Below are 16,102 nucleotides of genomic sequence, written 5' to 3'. Positions count from 1 at the left end.
GCCTTTTCTAGGTGGATTATTTATTTTCCATACAGTAATGTTGAGTTTTGTAGTATGTTTTGCCATTTCTGTTCATTTTTCTTTTTCCATGTTGTTAGTCCGGGTTAGGAACCAGCCATTTGCATAACTAGAGGATAATGTGCCTTAATGATAAAATGATTGTCTCAGTGAGTCAATTAACCAGGCTTGGCATCCCTCCTGTACAATTGTAGGTTGCCTCTTTGTGGTTTCCCTTCTTTGGAAATACCATTAATGGAAATGGCGCTGATGGACCTGTTCAGTTTAAAGAAGTGAAAAACAGCTCTGTAGGCAGGACTAAGAATGAAAAAGTCAGTGACAGTAAGAATTTAAAAGTTTGAAAAAGTTGTCCTCAGTCATAACAGAAGACCGTGTGATCTGTATGTATGTTACAGAATCTGTCTTTGGCTTTCCTAGCCAGCCCTGTTGTTCCAACCTGTATTTGTAAAGACCTACTCCAAAAGAGCGTTTCACATGTTCTCGGTAGCAAATGTTTAAATTTCTTTTTCCCTTTTGCAGCTGATGAGGCCTCTCAATTGCTTGGATGAACTTTACCGACTCATAGGGTCATTTATCCGATCCAAGCGCACCGCTGCCTGTGCATACACTGCTTGCAGTGCTTCTGGAGTTGGATTGCTATCAGTTTCTTCTGAACTCTGCAACAGGCTTGGAGCTTGTCACGTCATTATGTGCAACAGCGGAGTTCACCGGTATGGCAATTTATTTTCCTCCTTTTGTTTCACTCAGTCATTCAGACATTGCAGTTTGGAGAAAGTTCTTACACTGTCTTTCCATATATGTGACTAAGTATCTAATACACTTTAAAGATCTATGATGAATTGTGGGCAGTATTTTTGCAGTGATAGGCAGAAATGAGCAGTGTGATTCTGTTTTGTGCAGTTGTGATGGATTGTTCCTTATTCAAGTCAGTAAAATACAAGGAGTCTTAATTGCTAAGGCAGAAAAAGGAATGTGTCCTAGGTGAATAACACACTGTATTAAATTCTTGATACAGACAAGAAATGCTGAAATTTGCATTTGCTTTGTATTCTGGGTAGAGCTTATTTCAAGTAAAAGATAAATGAGACAAAAGAGGTATGCTTTTCTGCAGGTGTACCATACGATAACGAGAAGTATAGAACAGCTGGTGTGATTAACACAATACCAGAAAATGAACTGGACTGTAATCAACTGAGCTTTGTTGTCATCAACTCTGAGATTTTAATAGACACACACACACATGTGTGTCTATAGATATAAATAAAGAAGGCAGTAACGTCATTATTGAGCTCACTAGTATTTAATATTTATCAAAGGCAGCAGTGTTTATATTCCAGTTGGACAGAATACAATTTTATGTACATTTCACCAAAAAAACAAAGACTGAATTGGAGAGGGGGAAAACAACAACATCAAAAACAAGTTATTACCAAAAATCTGATGCTAAATAACAACTCTCTTTATAAAATTTCCAAACTGTGGATTGCAGCTAGCAAAACGTTAAAAATATCCTCCTTGGGAGTTGCACTCCATCATCCTTGTGAGTCCCTTTCAACTAGGGATATTCTGTGATGATATGACCTATATGAATCCTCATTTGAGCAGACTTGGTTACCCATACATTGTATTAAAATGAGCATTACTTTCCCCTAATTTTATCTAATGTCTTTTCTTTAAAAGAGGCTTAGGGAAAAAAAATACATTATAGCCACAACGCAGATTATCAGGCATGAAAACCAGGAAAAGCTCTGTATACAGCCAACACAATTAAATTATATAAAAACAATGCTTGCCATTTCTCTTAGCAGAGATTGCAACAGACTATTTGTATTACTCTTTATCATTGATACAAGCGAATGAAACATGCTGTTTACTGTACTAGGCTTTAGGCAATTGCTAAATAAGACTACTATTTAACACTAGCCAATAGATGGGAATACTGTATGGGAATACTAGACAAAGAAGATGGGAATGCTGTATGGAGTAGATTGGCATGAAGTTGTCATTTCAGAAGACTGTAAAGATAGCTTTTCTCTGGCTCTTTATCTTTGTTTAAAACAGCTTCACAAGAAGTTTTTCTGATACAGATAGTCCCTCTACATGTGTCAGAACTTCTGCTTCCTAAACTCATTTTTGCTTATAAACATTGCTCTGAGAGTGAACAAAATTTGTTGTAGGGGGGTGGGAAATCAGCCCTTTGTAAGGCACACAAAAGAAAGCAATATTAGCTCTTAAGAATGAAAAAAAAAAATCGTTAATACTTAGACTGACCTCATGTCAGTTAGTTACTATGAGTTACCATTTCCTCAAAGCCCTGTGCTTTTAAGAACAGATTCCTTATTCCCAAGTGCCCTTCAGAAGACTTCCCTTTATTGAATAAGAGAAATTTCACATGATCAGAAAAGACTTCGGGCTTGATTCTGCCATTTTGCATAAAACTGAGGAAACTTCCTCTAAGTTTTCTCTTGATTTCATGGATCAGATCCTGAACCTGCCAATAAAGTTGTGGCAAAAAAATCTTACTATTTAAGAATAAAGTCAGAGCAATTTTAATAGCCCCAATAAAGTATTAACCTGCAGTGCATGGATCACAAACCAGTCAGAATTATTTGGTGGCTGAATAACTGGTGGCATGCTTGATTTAAAAAATCAGCAATTCTTAGATGAGAAGGAATAATTCATGAGATTTCTGCTCAAAACTAGGGCTAATTCAAAGGTTAAAACTTTTAGATGTCTAGTTAAGTGTATTTAAAAAACACAAAATATTAGAAAGACAACACACATTGGATTTCAAGACACTATTACAAGCAATGGGAATGGAGTTTAAATGTTTTTACATGTGGGTCTCCATGTCAATGTTAAAGGGTTCAAGATCACCATTTACGTAAAGTAGATGTGGAAAACACTTTTCTGTAAAGCATGACTAGTTTCGCTTTACAGAAGAGCCCGTTTGAACTTTTGTACAAGATACCATTACTTCACTTGTGCAATAATACTGCCTTTGTGGCTACCATCTGTTCAGAGGAAAAAACCATCAACTCTTGACATTATCACAGACATTTTAAGATAGGCCCTCCAGGAGAGAGGAGTATATTCCATAAGATTTTATAGGTTCTCAAAGAGTTTTTGCTTTGAATTTCTAAAAGTTCTGGAGAAAGCTCATATATTTAGAGATTGGAGGGGATTCTTGTGCTTTTATTTGAAGTGATAGAAGCTGAAGAAGCTGTTTTTTCTTTTCAAGAAACAACAATTTCCTGAAGTTATTGTTGTATATACAAACAGGATGGATGGAAAGGTCTTTCCTTAGAATTTGAAATCGTATAACCACATCATGTGCTGTTTTCTCTTTCTGGTGTCCCTAGACCACATCTCTGCAGTCCAGTTCTAAATATCCTCTGCTTTTTGGCACTCTGAAATTGCCTTTGCCCAGATAGAAAGCTTGTTTTGTCTCCAACTTGCACGCATGCTGGTGAATTTTGTTCCTGAAATTTCTGCTGCTAAATTGTGCTGTGTTTTTCTGAACCTACTCCCCTTGCTGCTGCTTTGTAGAGCGAAACTCTCTTGCAGCATCATGAAATCCTGTGAGGAGGACAAAAGGAAGAATAAAAAGCTGGATGCAATCCAGTCCCATAGATACAGAAGATTCTGCCTGTTGCCTGCAGTTTGGAGGGCTTAATTCTTCTGCTTTTTGGATGGGATATTACTTAATCAGAGAAGATAATCATACTAAGTAAAGTTCTTTAAATTGTAAGTTAATTTTTTAGAGTTGATGTTACTGTATTTTAGTAAGAGAGGGTATATTTTTCTGTTTGTATTCAGCGGTATATCTGGCCTTCTGTGTTCTTATAAACTAAATCCTATGAAGTTCTTGAATGCAACCAGTTGCAGAAATCCATGTTTTGTAGGCCCAAAGAGCTCACAACTGACAGTTTTTAGCACTATGCTACAGGTATTGAATGAGTTGAAAACTGTTATTATCTACTGATACCACTAGGCAAGCAGATGTTGGAACGATGTGAATAGTGCTTGCAGGTTAACTTTGAAAGTATGTTCTTCATGTATCAGTCTTCTTGACAGCTTAAAAGTGAAGAATAATGAACTCCTAGCAAGGTTTCTTCCAAAAGAAAAAGCAAATTAAAAAATCCAACACAGCCTAATTTCTGCAGTTGGTCACTAACGAAAGAGAACCTCTGAGTCTGTGGAAGAGTTCAGGGTTCTCTGCTGGTCAGCATCTTTTGTTCCTGGGGAGTGGGAACTGAGCAAACCATTCATCTGTCAGTTTACATCATTTAATATACTTTAAACCTGAACTCCCTCACTCAATTTATCTGTCAGTTACTGAACTGATTGGAGAGCCTTTTCAGTGTTTTCTCAACTTAGGTGTCATGGATTGACAATGGGGGTTGATGTCACCCTTCCTCTCCTAACTGGAAGCAAATCCCAGAAAGCTTGAAGGGAAGTGCTGGGTAGCAGTCCTAATGCAGAAGAGGCCAAGCACTATGAAGCAGCAGCTTTGTCTGCTTTGACAGTGATTGCTGATCTCTGGATCAGCAGTTTCTTGGTTTCTGACTTGTCTGTGATCCATATTAAATTGCTTTTTACACTGCACTAGGCTAAAACAGCTTGACAGAGTTCACATGTTCATCCCTGTATCCAAGATAATACTGGAGATTTTGAATTGCTAGTGATTGCTTTGCTTTGATTTTTATTATGTCAATATGTTTACCAATTTATATGAGAGTCTGAAATCCTATATCTATTTCAGACAGCAGTTCTTTTCAAATATATTTCAATCACCAGATAAACAAGGATGAGAAAAAAATAAGTCCCTTTAACCTTCGCTGTCCAAAGTGATGTGAGTACTACAAACTCCCTTTGGTTGTCGTAAATGAACACGCCTTGTTGATCAACATCAGGAGGAGAACTCTAAATTAGTCTAAGAAATCAATAGTTTGTATTTCTGTTTTGCCTTTTTTTTGTCATCCATAATTATATTTCTGCCTGCCAGTCAAATGCCACCCCATAAACAATGCTCTGCTTTCTTTACTTGTATTCATTCTATTTGAAGTTGTAATCACCCTGCACAAATGTAGGTGATGAAAGGCACTTTTAAATTTTATTGAATCATGATGCTAGCTCCTGCTTGAGGGAGAAGAGCAGACTGTAGTGCACAGACATGCCCTAGCCTCTTTCCATGCCAAAATGAAATTAGGTGCAGCAGCTGCAGAAGCCTACTCAGGGACCATAGGCCTTACAGGCTCAAAGAAATCATTTAAAGCATCCAAATGAAACAAATCCCAAGCTTGTTTAAAATTTTTGCATTTCCTGAAGGATTGAGAGAAGTCTTTTATAATCTTGATGAACCCCCAGAAAAAAATCACTGTCTTATTTTCTTTTCTGAATTTTAATTTCCCCTCCAGAAAGTCTCTCCTTAGCGTTGCCATCCTTCAAGCGGTGGGGTTCTGGCTGGCAGGCACTCAGCTGAATGATGAGGCAGGTTTTGCCAAGGGTTGATTATGCTGTCTCCTGCAGCTGACACAGATCCCAAAATCCAGCTAAACTGGCTCCATCTTCCACACAGTGAAGCAGAGTAACACCATAAGCTGTCCATTGTGGCCAGCTGCCTTTTTTTTGAATCAGATAAAACAAGGTGAAAAATAGGAACCCTGACTTTATATTGTAGACATTCTATGATAAGAATTCTTCCTTTTAGATTATTTCAGATTATTATTATTTTATTTTTTTTTTAAGTAGGAATTTAGTTCTGAGCTCAACGAGTCTGTTCCAGGAAAAAAAAAATCTACTTGAAGTTTTGCAGATGTAAGTCCTGAGCTCCACAGTAAGAAAGATTTCTGAGGTCAATAGGACTATTCTTAGGGGTCTGTCAGCATGAGCTGAGGAACTAATTCTTGCTTCTCTCCATCTTTTGCTTTTAGTCCTGCTAACTTTCCATTGAGGGAAGATTTTTTTTTTTAATTGCAGTTTTATTATGTCTGTCTGCAATTAGTGTATGTTTGCGATACCTTGTCTACTGAAGCATAAATAAAATTTCTGTTTTCCTAAAATTGTTTAAGGTAGTAGAGTATTTCCTTCTGTGCTGGTTAATATTTGCAAACCGCTCATGTAATCAATATGCAAAAATTTGTCTTGAGATAGTACAAACAAGACATATAGCACAAATAAATTGTTTCTACAGTGATAATCATCTTATTTTGATCCGTATGTGCCTTTCATAGGCAACCTTATATGTTTTTGCTTTGTTCATCTCTAATATGTATGTGAAGGACTATAGTTATGGGTTCACTTACGTATTTTAAATTCTGTTTAAAATGCAATCTGAAAATGCAGAGAAATGCAATGAGACAGATAGATGGATCTAACTTGTTACTAATATGGATTTCAATATGTTCTTTTTTCTTTTTGGGTTCCTTGTAATGTTATGGACCAGGATAGACAGTTAACAACAGAGCTGAAACACAACTCGATCACCTTGCTATGTAGAAGCATCCTCTTGCTCTCTTGCTCTTCAGTTCCTGCAGTATTGCTTTACCTGCAATCCAGGTCTTTTGGGACAATCTCATTCTTCCATACAAAAACTGCTATGTTACAGCAAAAGTTGAACAAATTGTCTAGAACAATCTAACATTAAAAACTTAAACAAAATCATTCAAATTATTATTATTATTTTAAGTCTGAGGTGGAAGAGTTAACTGAATAACCCAGAATCTTACAAGACAAGAAGTAAATTCCAGTTTCCCAGCAAACTGGTTTTCATTTGTCTTTAGTTTTTTTTTTGAATTATCACTAAGAATAAGCAACTGAAAGGCATGGGATACTTTGAATCTTTTGGAAATGCTGTTCTTTCATCAAACAAAAACATAATTAATGGTATAATTGACCTCTTGCAACATTTCCACTTGATTAAAGGTAGCAAGACCTTAGATGAAGAGTGTTTCTGAAAAGATGTTCTGTGTAGCTTTTTAAATCTGACAGATGTATGGTGAAAAGAAGTGCTTTTTTCATTATTATTCAGAAAGCTCTCTATCTTAGAAAAGGTAGAACAGTCTCATTTTACTCCTGGAAATGTACTGGAAGATAGTGATCTCCCAAATAAACTACAGAAAAAGTCATCATTACTTACTGCATGTTTCATGCTTCAGGATTAAGACTAATGTTGAATTTAATAAACCTGATTAAAACTATTATTTGTAAACTACAAAAGAAGCCATTAACCAAGATTAGGTCTAAAATATGGCTGATGTATACTTACCTCCCAGGACTGATTCCTTGGCTTAAGTCCGTGTGGTCTACTTCAGCAAGTCAGGACTTTGTTGATGGCTTGTGTTTGAAAATACCTGTTAGAGCTGGTTTTGATTATCCTCTTGTGGTATGGTCAATGTATGCCCAACAAAGGAGTTGGGATATATTTATTCTGAGGTTTGCACAACTGCTTAATCACAATGGTGCCTCTCGTGAAGGAACCTTGTGCATGCTGATGCTTAATAGCTAAGAGGCAGACATCCCTTTAATTATGAACTGTTCATTTCTTTTTGGCATAGTAGTATTTTCCGCAGACAGTCACTCTTTGAAGCATTGTTAATTATTACTGAGCCATCATAAAGGAATAAATATATTTCACATACAGGGTAATGTCTTGCTGTATGTTGGCAGAATATCAGAAGTTTTGGACAAACCTTCATTGGATGCGCTCAATCCAAGCCTGATTTTGGAGTAGTGATCTATCCACACTGGGAACATCTCAGCTTCATTATAAGGTTCATAAAGGGCCTGAACATAAGTCCTGAACTCCAGTAAAGTTTTATTGTAATTGTAAATTGCAATATTGTAGTTTATTGTACAGAACTTCATGCACATTTTATCTTTAATGCCTGGTGGCTGGCCGAACTTTCCTCTCCCTGTGAGGAAAAACAAAAATTATGTCCAGTAGAGTTTCAGTGTATGGGCATAGAAAATGAAAACTTCTAATTTTGCCTGCATAGAGTCATAGTCCCACAATAACACCAGTTTAGAAATTGTAAGAGTCTTCAGGTAGACATATCTACAGATTTTATGCTTATGCTCAGGATTATCAGTAATTTCCCTTCCTTTTTAGTTTATCATGGTCTATTTCCTTCTTTGGGTTCCTCATCAAAATTAGTATACATTACCCAGCCATCATTAGTAATTATAGAGAATCATCCCTAAAATAATAGCTGCTCTATAAGCATTAATTTAAATGATAGCGGAAACAAGTCCATACTTAATAGTGTAACTGGCTTAAAAGGTAGTCAAATGTGGGTATAATTAGCTTATGATGTATAGAAAGAAAATTAATTAGAAGTATAACAATGACATTAAATTACATGTTGAGTAGGAGCTTTAAATTTTAATTAGACTAAGCATACACGCATCCTTTTCATTTATATATTTTTTTTCTGTTCACATAGCCAGAGCATAATTCATTTTGACATCTCTGCGGTAACTGATGTGGTAACTACCAAACCAGTTCATTTTACCTCATCTTTTCTGTTTAGGGCATTTTTCTGAGAGATGCTCTGATGCACCTTTGGATGTGGGATGGCTGGAATCCTAATTGAAACCTGGGAATGAATTGAATGATTTAGATTCTTTTCACTCTGGTAACATAGATATACACTTTGCTTGGTGGCAGCTCTGTAGGTAGTGTACGTGAACTCAGAGTATTTTTCCTTTCAGGTGACATTAAATAAGCTGTCATGAAATAATCCATTTCTCGGAAATTTTATGTTTTCCTCTTTTACAACTCAGTTTTTCAGTGTATGTTTATACAGTAGATTTGCTTTTGTAAAAAATCACATCCCATAAACAACCACCAACAACAACAACAACAAAAAAAAGAAAAAAAAAAAGGGAAGAAAACCACACCAAAACCACAAATGAATTCTGCTGGGGACTATTGGTGATAGAAAATGATTTAACCTCTTTTATTCAGGATGGTCTGATACAGAAGATACTTAAAAGTTTGTATGCAATCTTCAAATCAGTATTACCATGACTGATGGGAGACAGGAGATAGCAGGCAGTGACTGGGAGCAGCTGCAGCCCCTTTTGTTCTCCCTTGGAAACCAAATGGGTGGAATGAGGAATTCTCAGCCCAGTTGTACTGGAAAAGCCAAATGCCTTTGCTGTGATGCTGCTGTGATCTGTCAAGGCAGGGAATTTGTGATTCTGACTGACATGAATTCTGAGATAATGAATTTGGGTCTTCTGTTTTTTTCTGACATAAAAGAAGGGATAGGAGGAAAAGAGAGGGAGTAAAAACAGATTTTGATTTGTTTACAGTGTAAATAGATATGGATTTGGAATTTTTGCTTCCTGTAACAGAATGTTAGGAGAGCATTGGAAGGGGTTACTTTTCTTTTTTTTTTTTTTTTTTCCCCCCTGATATTTTCCTTGTTTGGTTTGTCTGGGCTGAGAGCATCCAAATGACCAGATACTTTTGATGGTCAGAAATGCTTCCAGATTGCTTTGTAAACTTTAATGCCATCTGCTTATTAGCTCTCAAAATGGGGGAGAAGGGTGAATTACTGTATATTGCATGTATTTGCTGATAGTCCTTGATATTGAACCTTGCTCAGACTACCAGGACAGTCTTATCATATGAGGAATTCCCAAAATTTTTCATAAAATTGTACAAGTTGTATTGGTTTAAATTTACATTTGGTTAATCTCTGTGTGCTTGGCAGTCTTATTCCTGAGGTAATTCCAGTTATGACTTTTCCATCTTACCATCTGATGTTTTGTGTGTGGATTAGTTTCTTCTACAGCTGGTTTCCAGAACAGTTTGATTTGTGATAACGAATATGTAGCGACTCAAAAACTATACTTAAACAGCTGGGAGGAAGCACCAGCATGTAAATGTTCGCCTACTCATGAGTCAGTTCAGCATAACACCGTGGAAAGGTTTATGATCAGTTTTATAGGAGGACAATGTTTTATTGATTTGCTTTACAACCAAAACAAAGCTATTTCAGTGTTGTTTTTGTTGTATTTAGAAAGTAGTATACTTATGTCATAACTACAGGACAAAAGCCATATACGATCATTTTTATTTAAATTCTGGTATTAGGGCTGCCATTCCTCAGACCTTTTAAATGCTTCAAGAGAAACAAAATTTATCAATCTCTAATGAAATATTATAATTAAATGAAATCGTGCCACTGGTCTTATTTTAACATTCTTAAAGTATGTTAAAATCTTTTAAAAGAAACAGTGGATGTATATAACCAGCATTACTGTAGGATTTAACCTTGAATATAAAATCTTTTATTAAAGAGGTGTGCTAATAGTTAACATCATCATTGCTGTCATCTTAAGTGTCTTCACTACTAATTTCTAATAACATGTTAATAATGTTATCCTTAGAACTATTATTTTTGTGCCTTGAGGTGAGCTCTTCAATGTTTGGCAATAACTACAGTATAATCTTGAAACAAACAGACTATCAGAGTAGCCTATTAAAGAAATCTTAATTACACTAGTTTACTCTGTCCATGTTTCTTCCACTTTGGTCTTTGCACACTTGGCAACCTTATTTCTGAATTGTGGTTGGCATTGTCAAAATACAGGTGGCTCAATATCCATGGTCAGTGGCCATTTCTTCAGGTTTTGGATAGGGAACAGTTTGGCAGTCTTTTCCAATTACAAGGCTAGTGTTTGTGTCTAATTCTTCAAGCTGACCTTCATTTACAGTGTTCCTTTGTTAGTTTTGATTCATGCACGGAGAATATGATTTTTCTGTTCTTTCAGTCTTTTGGGTTCCAGGAAGATGGGATTTATAGGAAAGTTGGCAATAACTGGTTGGTTGAAAGCTGTACTTTGAGCCCATTAACCTCCATTACACCTACAGAGAGGCTTTTGCCTGGCATAGATTACATCTGTCAAATTAGATTTCAGCTACTTTTGCTTTTTCCAGTTGTAAATAGGACAAAGCTTCCTTTGCAGTCTGTTCTTGAAGGTTAGATGTTTCAGATTTTGGTGCTGTAAGTATAATGAGCATGTACTTCTTCATTTATGCAATACTTAACCTTTCAAAGACAAGATGAAAACATGACATGGAGAATTTCTAGTCTAATGTTTAACTGTTATGCACCTTAATCAAACATATAACAGAAAAGATCAATAGACTTTTGCTCCAAGTTAACTTTGGGGTCAGTGTATACAAGAAACCAGGGAATAAAAATGATTGCATTACCAAAGAAACTCATTTAGCTTACATGTTTTTAACAAAAGGCTGTTAATAAAGATCAAATTTAATATCTTTTGCACTAACCACTGTGAAACTTTTTACAGTCCATAAATTTGCTTATCGGTATTTAAAACATGTCAGGATGGTGGATTTTTTTTTTTTCAGTAGGAAAATAAGTGCAGACACATTTTTCCTCCTACAGATCTTCTGCTCAGCAAAATGAATGTTTGATTGAAACATATTGTCTGTTCTGTGTGCATAATATAAGCTATGCAGAATCTTTTGGTCAGGATTTTGCCAAAAGGCTGCTCAGAAGTATGTTTGAACCATGTGTCTTAGTTTTTATTATTTGAACTTGAAGTATGCAGCTTTTATCAGGTTCTGCTGAGGCGGGATCATTTTCTATGCACCTCCTATTTCTGCTCAAAGGGATTTGATTCTTGTTGTTTGGCTGTGAACAGAAAAATCATCAGGCTGCTTAGTGGTACAGAACGCAGCCACTCTCACCACTTTGGTGGTAGCAGCCCTCAGACGTGTTGTGCTTTTCACAAAGTACCTGACTGTTCCTACTCAGTGTTGTTGCCTTTATCTCGAAGTCTTCTATAGCTTTGGTCTTGATTGTGTTAGAAACTGCCTATCCTTCCTTGTTCTCACCATGACAACTGAAGGCAGTTGGCATGTCCAAAGTGACTTTCCCTACTCCTTCTTGTCTGCTGTAATGACAGGTTTTCCTACAGCAAAGATCTTTGGCTCCGAAAGTTTCCTGGTTGCTCTGACAAAGCAATTACAGCCTTTTCATTACGATGTGGTAGCAGGAGAGGTTTTTGTCCTCACGTGTTTACTTGAAAAAGATGGCAAAGTAGGAGAGGACAATTTATTTGAAGGAATTCCTTTCTTTTATTTTCTGAAAGTGTAAATATCTCTTTATTTGAACTGCACTGTAATGATGTGCCATGAGAATACCCAAGCTCAGTTCATGGCAACAGATCAGGACCCTGGCACCAAAGCTGGGGTCTGCAGTGGAGGCTGAGAAAAATTCTGTGGGAGTCACCTGGAAGGGGATTTCTGCAATTACAAATTTTTCTTCTGTTTGGGTTGCCACTCTATCATGTGCTTGCCAAGCCATAGTTAGCATTGTGGGATTTTTTTATTTTATTTTTTTAATAAACAAAAAATGCAAATGCCTTTGGTTGAAACTCAGCAGTAACATTATGCTCAAAATCTTTGCATTTAAGAAACTTTTTGCGTCCAGGCTAATACTTGCAAGGTTTGGAGAGTTTGGGGGTACTAGGGGGCAGGTCTACTGTGTATTCTTTTTATTTATAACTTCTTAAAAAAGAAACATACTCTTAAAGCATGTTAGTGTATGGCAATTATTTCCAGGGTACTATTGCTAGCAAACGGCTGACCTCAGTCTTCTGTTGCAGCTGCACCCTGAGCGTTACCCTGGAGCAGGCGATCATTCTGGCCCGGAGCCATGGGCTCCCACCTCGCTATATCATGCAAGCTACAGATGTCATGCGTAAACAGGTGAGGCACTCTCTGTGGGTAATATCTTGCTGTTCCCTAGCAATCCTTGACCAAACAATTAAAACCCCCAGTCTTATCATTATGTTACTGTCTGTGTGAGTTTTCTTAGCTTGGTATTTTTGCTGTGTTTTGATTTTGTTTTATTCTCTTCTTTTAATGTTGACTCAAAGGTTTTTTGTTTGTTTGTTTTTTCATGATGGAACAGGCTGTTTTCAACCAGATGCTTGCTTTCTGTGCATGTGTAAATGGTTCATAATTTTTACAGGGTTGTGATTTTACTGAATGTTTTGGTATAGTAACTGGTATGGTATTGTCTTCAGAGTAGTCTGAGAATCTTTATTTTAATAATTATCATCCATAAAAATAACTTAAGACCATTAACTGTTGTTAATAAGAAACGAATGACTTGTACCGAATGAAGGGGAAGGGCAGGATGTAAGTGGAAAATAAATACTGTGGTTCTTAACTTTGCAGGCAAGGTTCCCGAGGGCATTGTGCTTGTTTCAAATTGTGTATTTCATGTTTGTCATAAGAGAATATTAGGATTTAGAGGCTGTTGTGAACGGATAACCAACTCAACATGAGCTCTTAGTGCAAAGGTATGACCAAAAAATGCTGGATTTAAAGGAAATATCAACTGCAAATGGGAAATACACTCTACCCTGTAATGGAACAACTCCTAGAATATCTTGTTATCAGATAAATGCTTTCAAAAGCATGATTGGAGTCTTGGAAAGAGTTCAGAGGAGGAGCATGAACGGTCCAGAGGTTATTAGACAAGCCTTATGAAGTGAAGATTAAAGAGCTCAACCTATTCAGTTGATCAAAGAGAGGTTGAGTGGGTGGGGGCTTAATCAGTATGTGTGCATGTGGAACATATATCTCAGCCTGTGGTAACTTTCAACTGTATGACAAAGGCATAACAAGACAGAGGATGCAGAAGTCAAAGAGAGACAAATTCAACCTTGAATTAAAAGAAAGAAAAAAAAAAGATTAATTGCTCCGATACTAAATTATCACACATAAAACAAGACTCATTATTTCAGGCTTTTAATTTGTATTTAGTTTCATTATTTTCATAAGTTCTGCTATATATTCTGTGCAGAAATCACAGTTTAGTAATGGAAATGATTAAGCAACTGTATGGTATTTGTAACTCACCATAGATAGAAGAATATGTATTCCTGGCCACACCTTCGGTTTGTTAAAGCAATCATGTAGATATTTCTATATTAGTTGAGATATAAATCTCAAGCCATAGATTTTTGATCTTATATGTAAGATCTGCTGCCTAACGTGGGTACATCTGAATAATTAGACACATTCCTGTTTGTATCTGGCTTTCACTTTATTTAGTGCATAAAGTAAGTTTCTGAAGTGAATAAATACCCTCAAGGTTCTTGAGCCATGTAGGTCTGTTAGGAATTGTACCTTTAACTTGACATTAAAAGAAGCTAACGCTGTACAAGGATAAACTTGCATTTGTATGTTGATATGTTTACCCCTGAAGTTCTAGACAAAAGGCAGGTTTGGGTATTTTGCAATGAAAGAACGTGGACGTAGAGTTGTGATTATGTCTGCCTGTGTTCTGTCAAACAGCACATTTTCAATATACAGTTCTAGAAAGTTTTCAGAAATGCTGATTCATTTGTGGGTATTCTGCGGTCTCAAATGAAAATGGAAGACAAAATTTAAGCAACTTGCTAGTGGTTCAGACCTGCTATAACTGTACTAAGACTTGCTCAAAAAGAGATGTAGAAAAAAGCCTGTAGTGGGCCTACATTCTCTGAAGTAAAACAGCAGGTGATCAATAGCTGTTAAAGATACCAATATCTCAATACCACCCACGGACACTGTAAAAGTCTGCTGGTATATCGAGCCAGACTTCGTTCACACATCCTTCCTCTTGCAGGAAACTGCTATGGCATTTAATAGAGTAATAATCTTTTGTTGTAATTTTAAATCAGTCTTGGAGGTCTGTAGTAGAAATATAACCCTCCATTAAATTCTAAATGTTTTGGAGTAATTCCAACAGCACTCCATTGTGTTTTCTAGAAACCTTTTCTGGATTTAATGTTTAAAGCATCTGTAGGATTTAGCTGTCAGGAGCGTAATGCAGGCCATAAAACTTGGAGGTGGAAAAAAGAAACAACAAAAAAAAACTTCTTGGGGTTTGTTGTGGAACATCTAGGTAAAGACAATAAATGCATCTTTCCCCTGTCTTAATGTGTGTGTATATATGTATGAACGGCTTTTGATATTCCGTTTACAGCCTGATTTTTTATTCCACAAAAAAAAAAAAAAAAGAGACTAACCAGAGGGGTGTGCAAATGAAAGGACATCTATTCCATCTGGTATTCTGGAGAAGAACATCAGTTCCTAGCAACATCAACTTTCCACACAGGCATATTCTCTAGAAAGTGATATCTTTTCCAGTTTGGGGCACCAGTACTGAATAACTGGAGACACCCAATTGAATGGATGACCTCAAGAAGTGTGTTTTTCTTTTAAATTGAAAGAGGTCATGATTGTGTTTAACAAGACTCGTAATAGCCCTGACTGTATTGGAACAATTTTCAAAGTAATTGCCCTTGTCAGTTATAATTAGGTATTTGCAAGCACCTGTTCTGCAAGAACTAAATAAAAGAGACAAACTTATGAGAGCTGGTATGTACTTGGGTTTGTGGGATGGTTTTAATTAAGTGACTTCTTTTTCACTTGCTGATCCAGTCTAGATTGATGTTAAAAATAAAAATTTTGACAAAACATCACAACCATCATCCAAAAACTTTATTTACTAATGTATGTGTATCCACATAAACACCTGTACCTAGAAGATACTATATAAAGCACACTGACATAAGTGCATCTTCAGGATACACCAAAAAGTGTCGAAGATGGAGGCCTAGAAAAGGAACTGCAGGAGGGCACAGGGGTATGGGAAAGAAAGGTAACTAAAAAGCTTATGAGCAGAAAGGCTAACAGAAACTGTTATCTTTTAAGTGAGTGAGGCATTTTTCCATGCCTCTCCAGATTCCTTTCCTCAGAAGTATGATAATAGCACTGCATTTTGAATAATTCTCATAAGAATGATGCTGATTTAGAGCTCTTGGAGTGGGCCATAAAGAGAATCTATTTTCTTTATGTTACTGGTTTTTGCCATCCTTAAATTAGTGTGTAGCTTGAAAATAAACCTATTATTTTTTTCTCATGGCAATAAGAATACTTGTTCCTATAAAAGAGTCCAGATTGATGGTAGCATTTCCCCAGAGCTAATGACATCTTTCACAAGTGCTCTGGCAGTACTGGTACACGGAGAAATGCATT

The 16,102-nt window shown here is 36.4% G+C and overlaps 1 protein-coding gene across 5 annotated transcripts in view; it reads left to right on the top strand.

Annotated features, from left to right (window-relative positions):
- The window catches only part of PREX2 (phosphatidylinositol-3,4,5-trisphosphate dependent Rac exchange factor 2), a 177,981-nt gene that overhangs the window by 147,940 nt on the left and 13,939 nt on the right, over nt 1-16,102 (top strand). For all 5 annotated transcript variants that reach the window (XM_083827119.1, XM_083827120.1, XM_083827122.1 and 2 more), the window contains 2 exons: nt 538-728; nt 12,673-12,775. In XM_083827119.1, coding sequence (XP_083683245.1) covers nt 538-728; nt 12,673-12,775 — 294 coding nt within the window. The remainder of the gene's footprint in view (nt 1-537; nt 729-12,672; nt 12,776-16,102) is intronic.

The sequence above is a fragment of the Anser anser genome, assembly GCF_964211835.1.
Source record: "Anser anser genome assembly, chromosome: 2".
Classification (NCBI taxonomy): domain Eukaryota; kingdom Metazoa; phylum Chordata; class Aves; order Anseriformes; family Anatidae; genus Anser; species Anser anser.
This window is presented reverse-complemented; position numbering and strand designations above follow the sequence as displayed.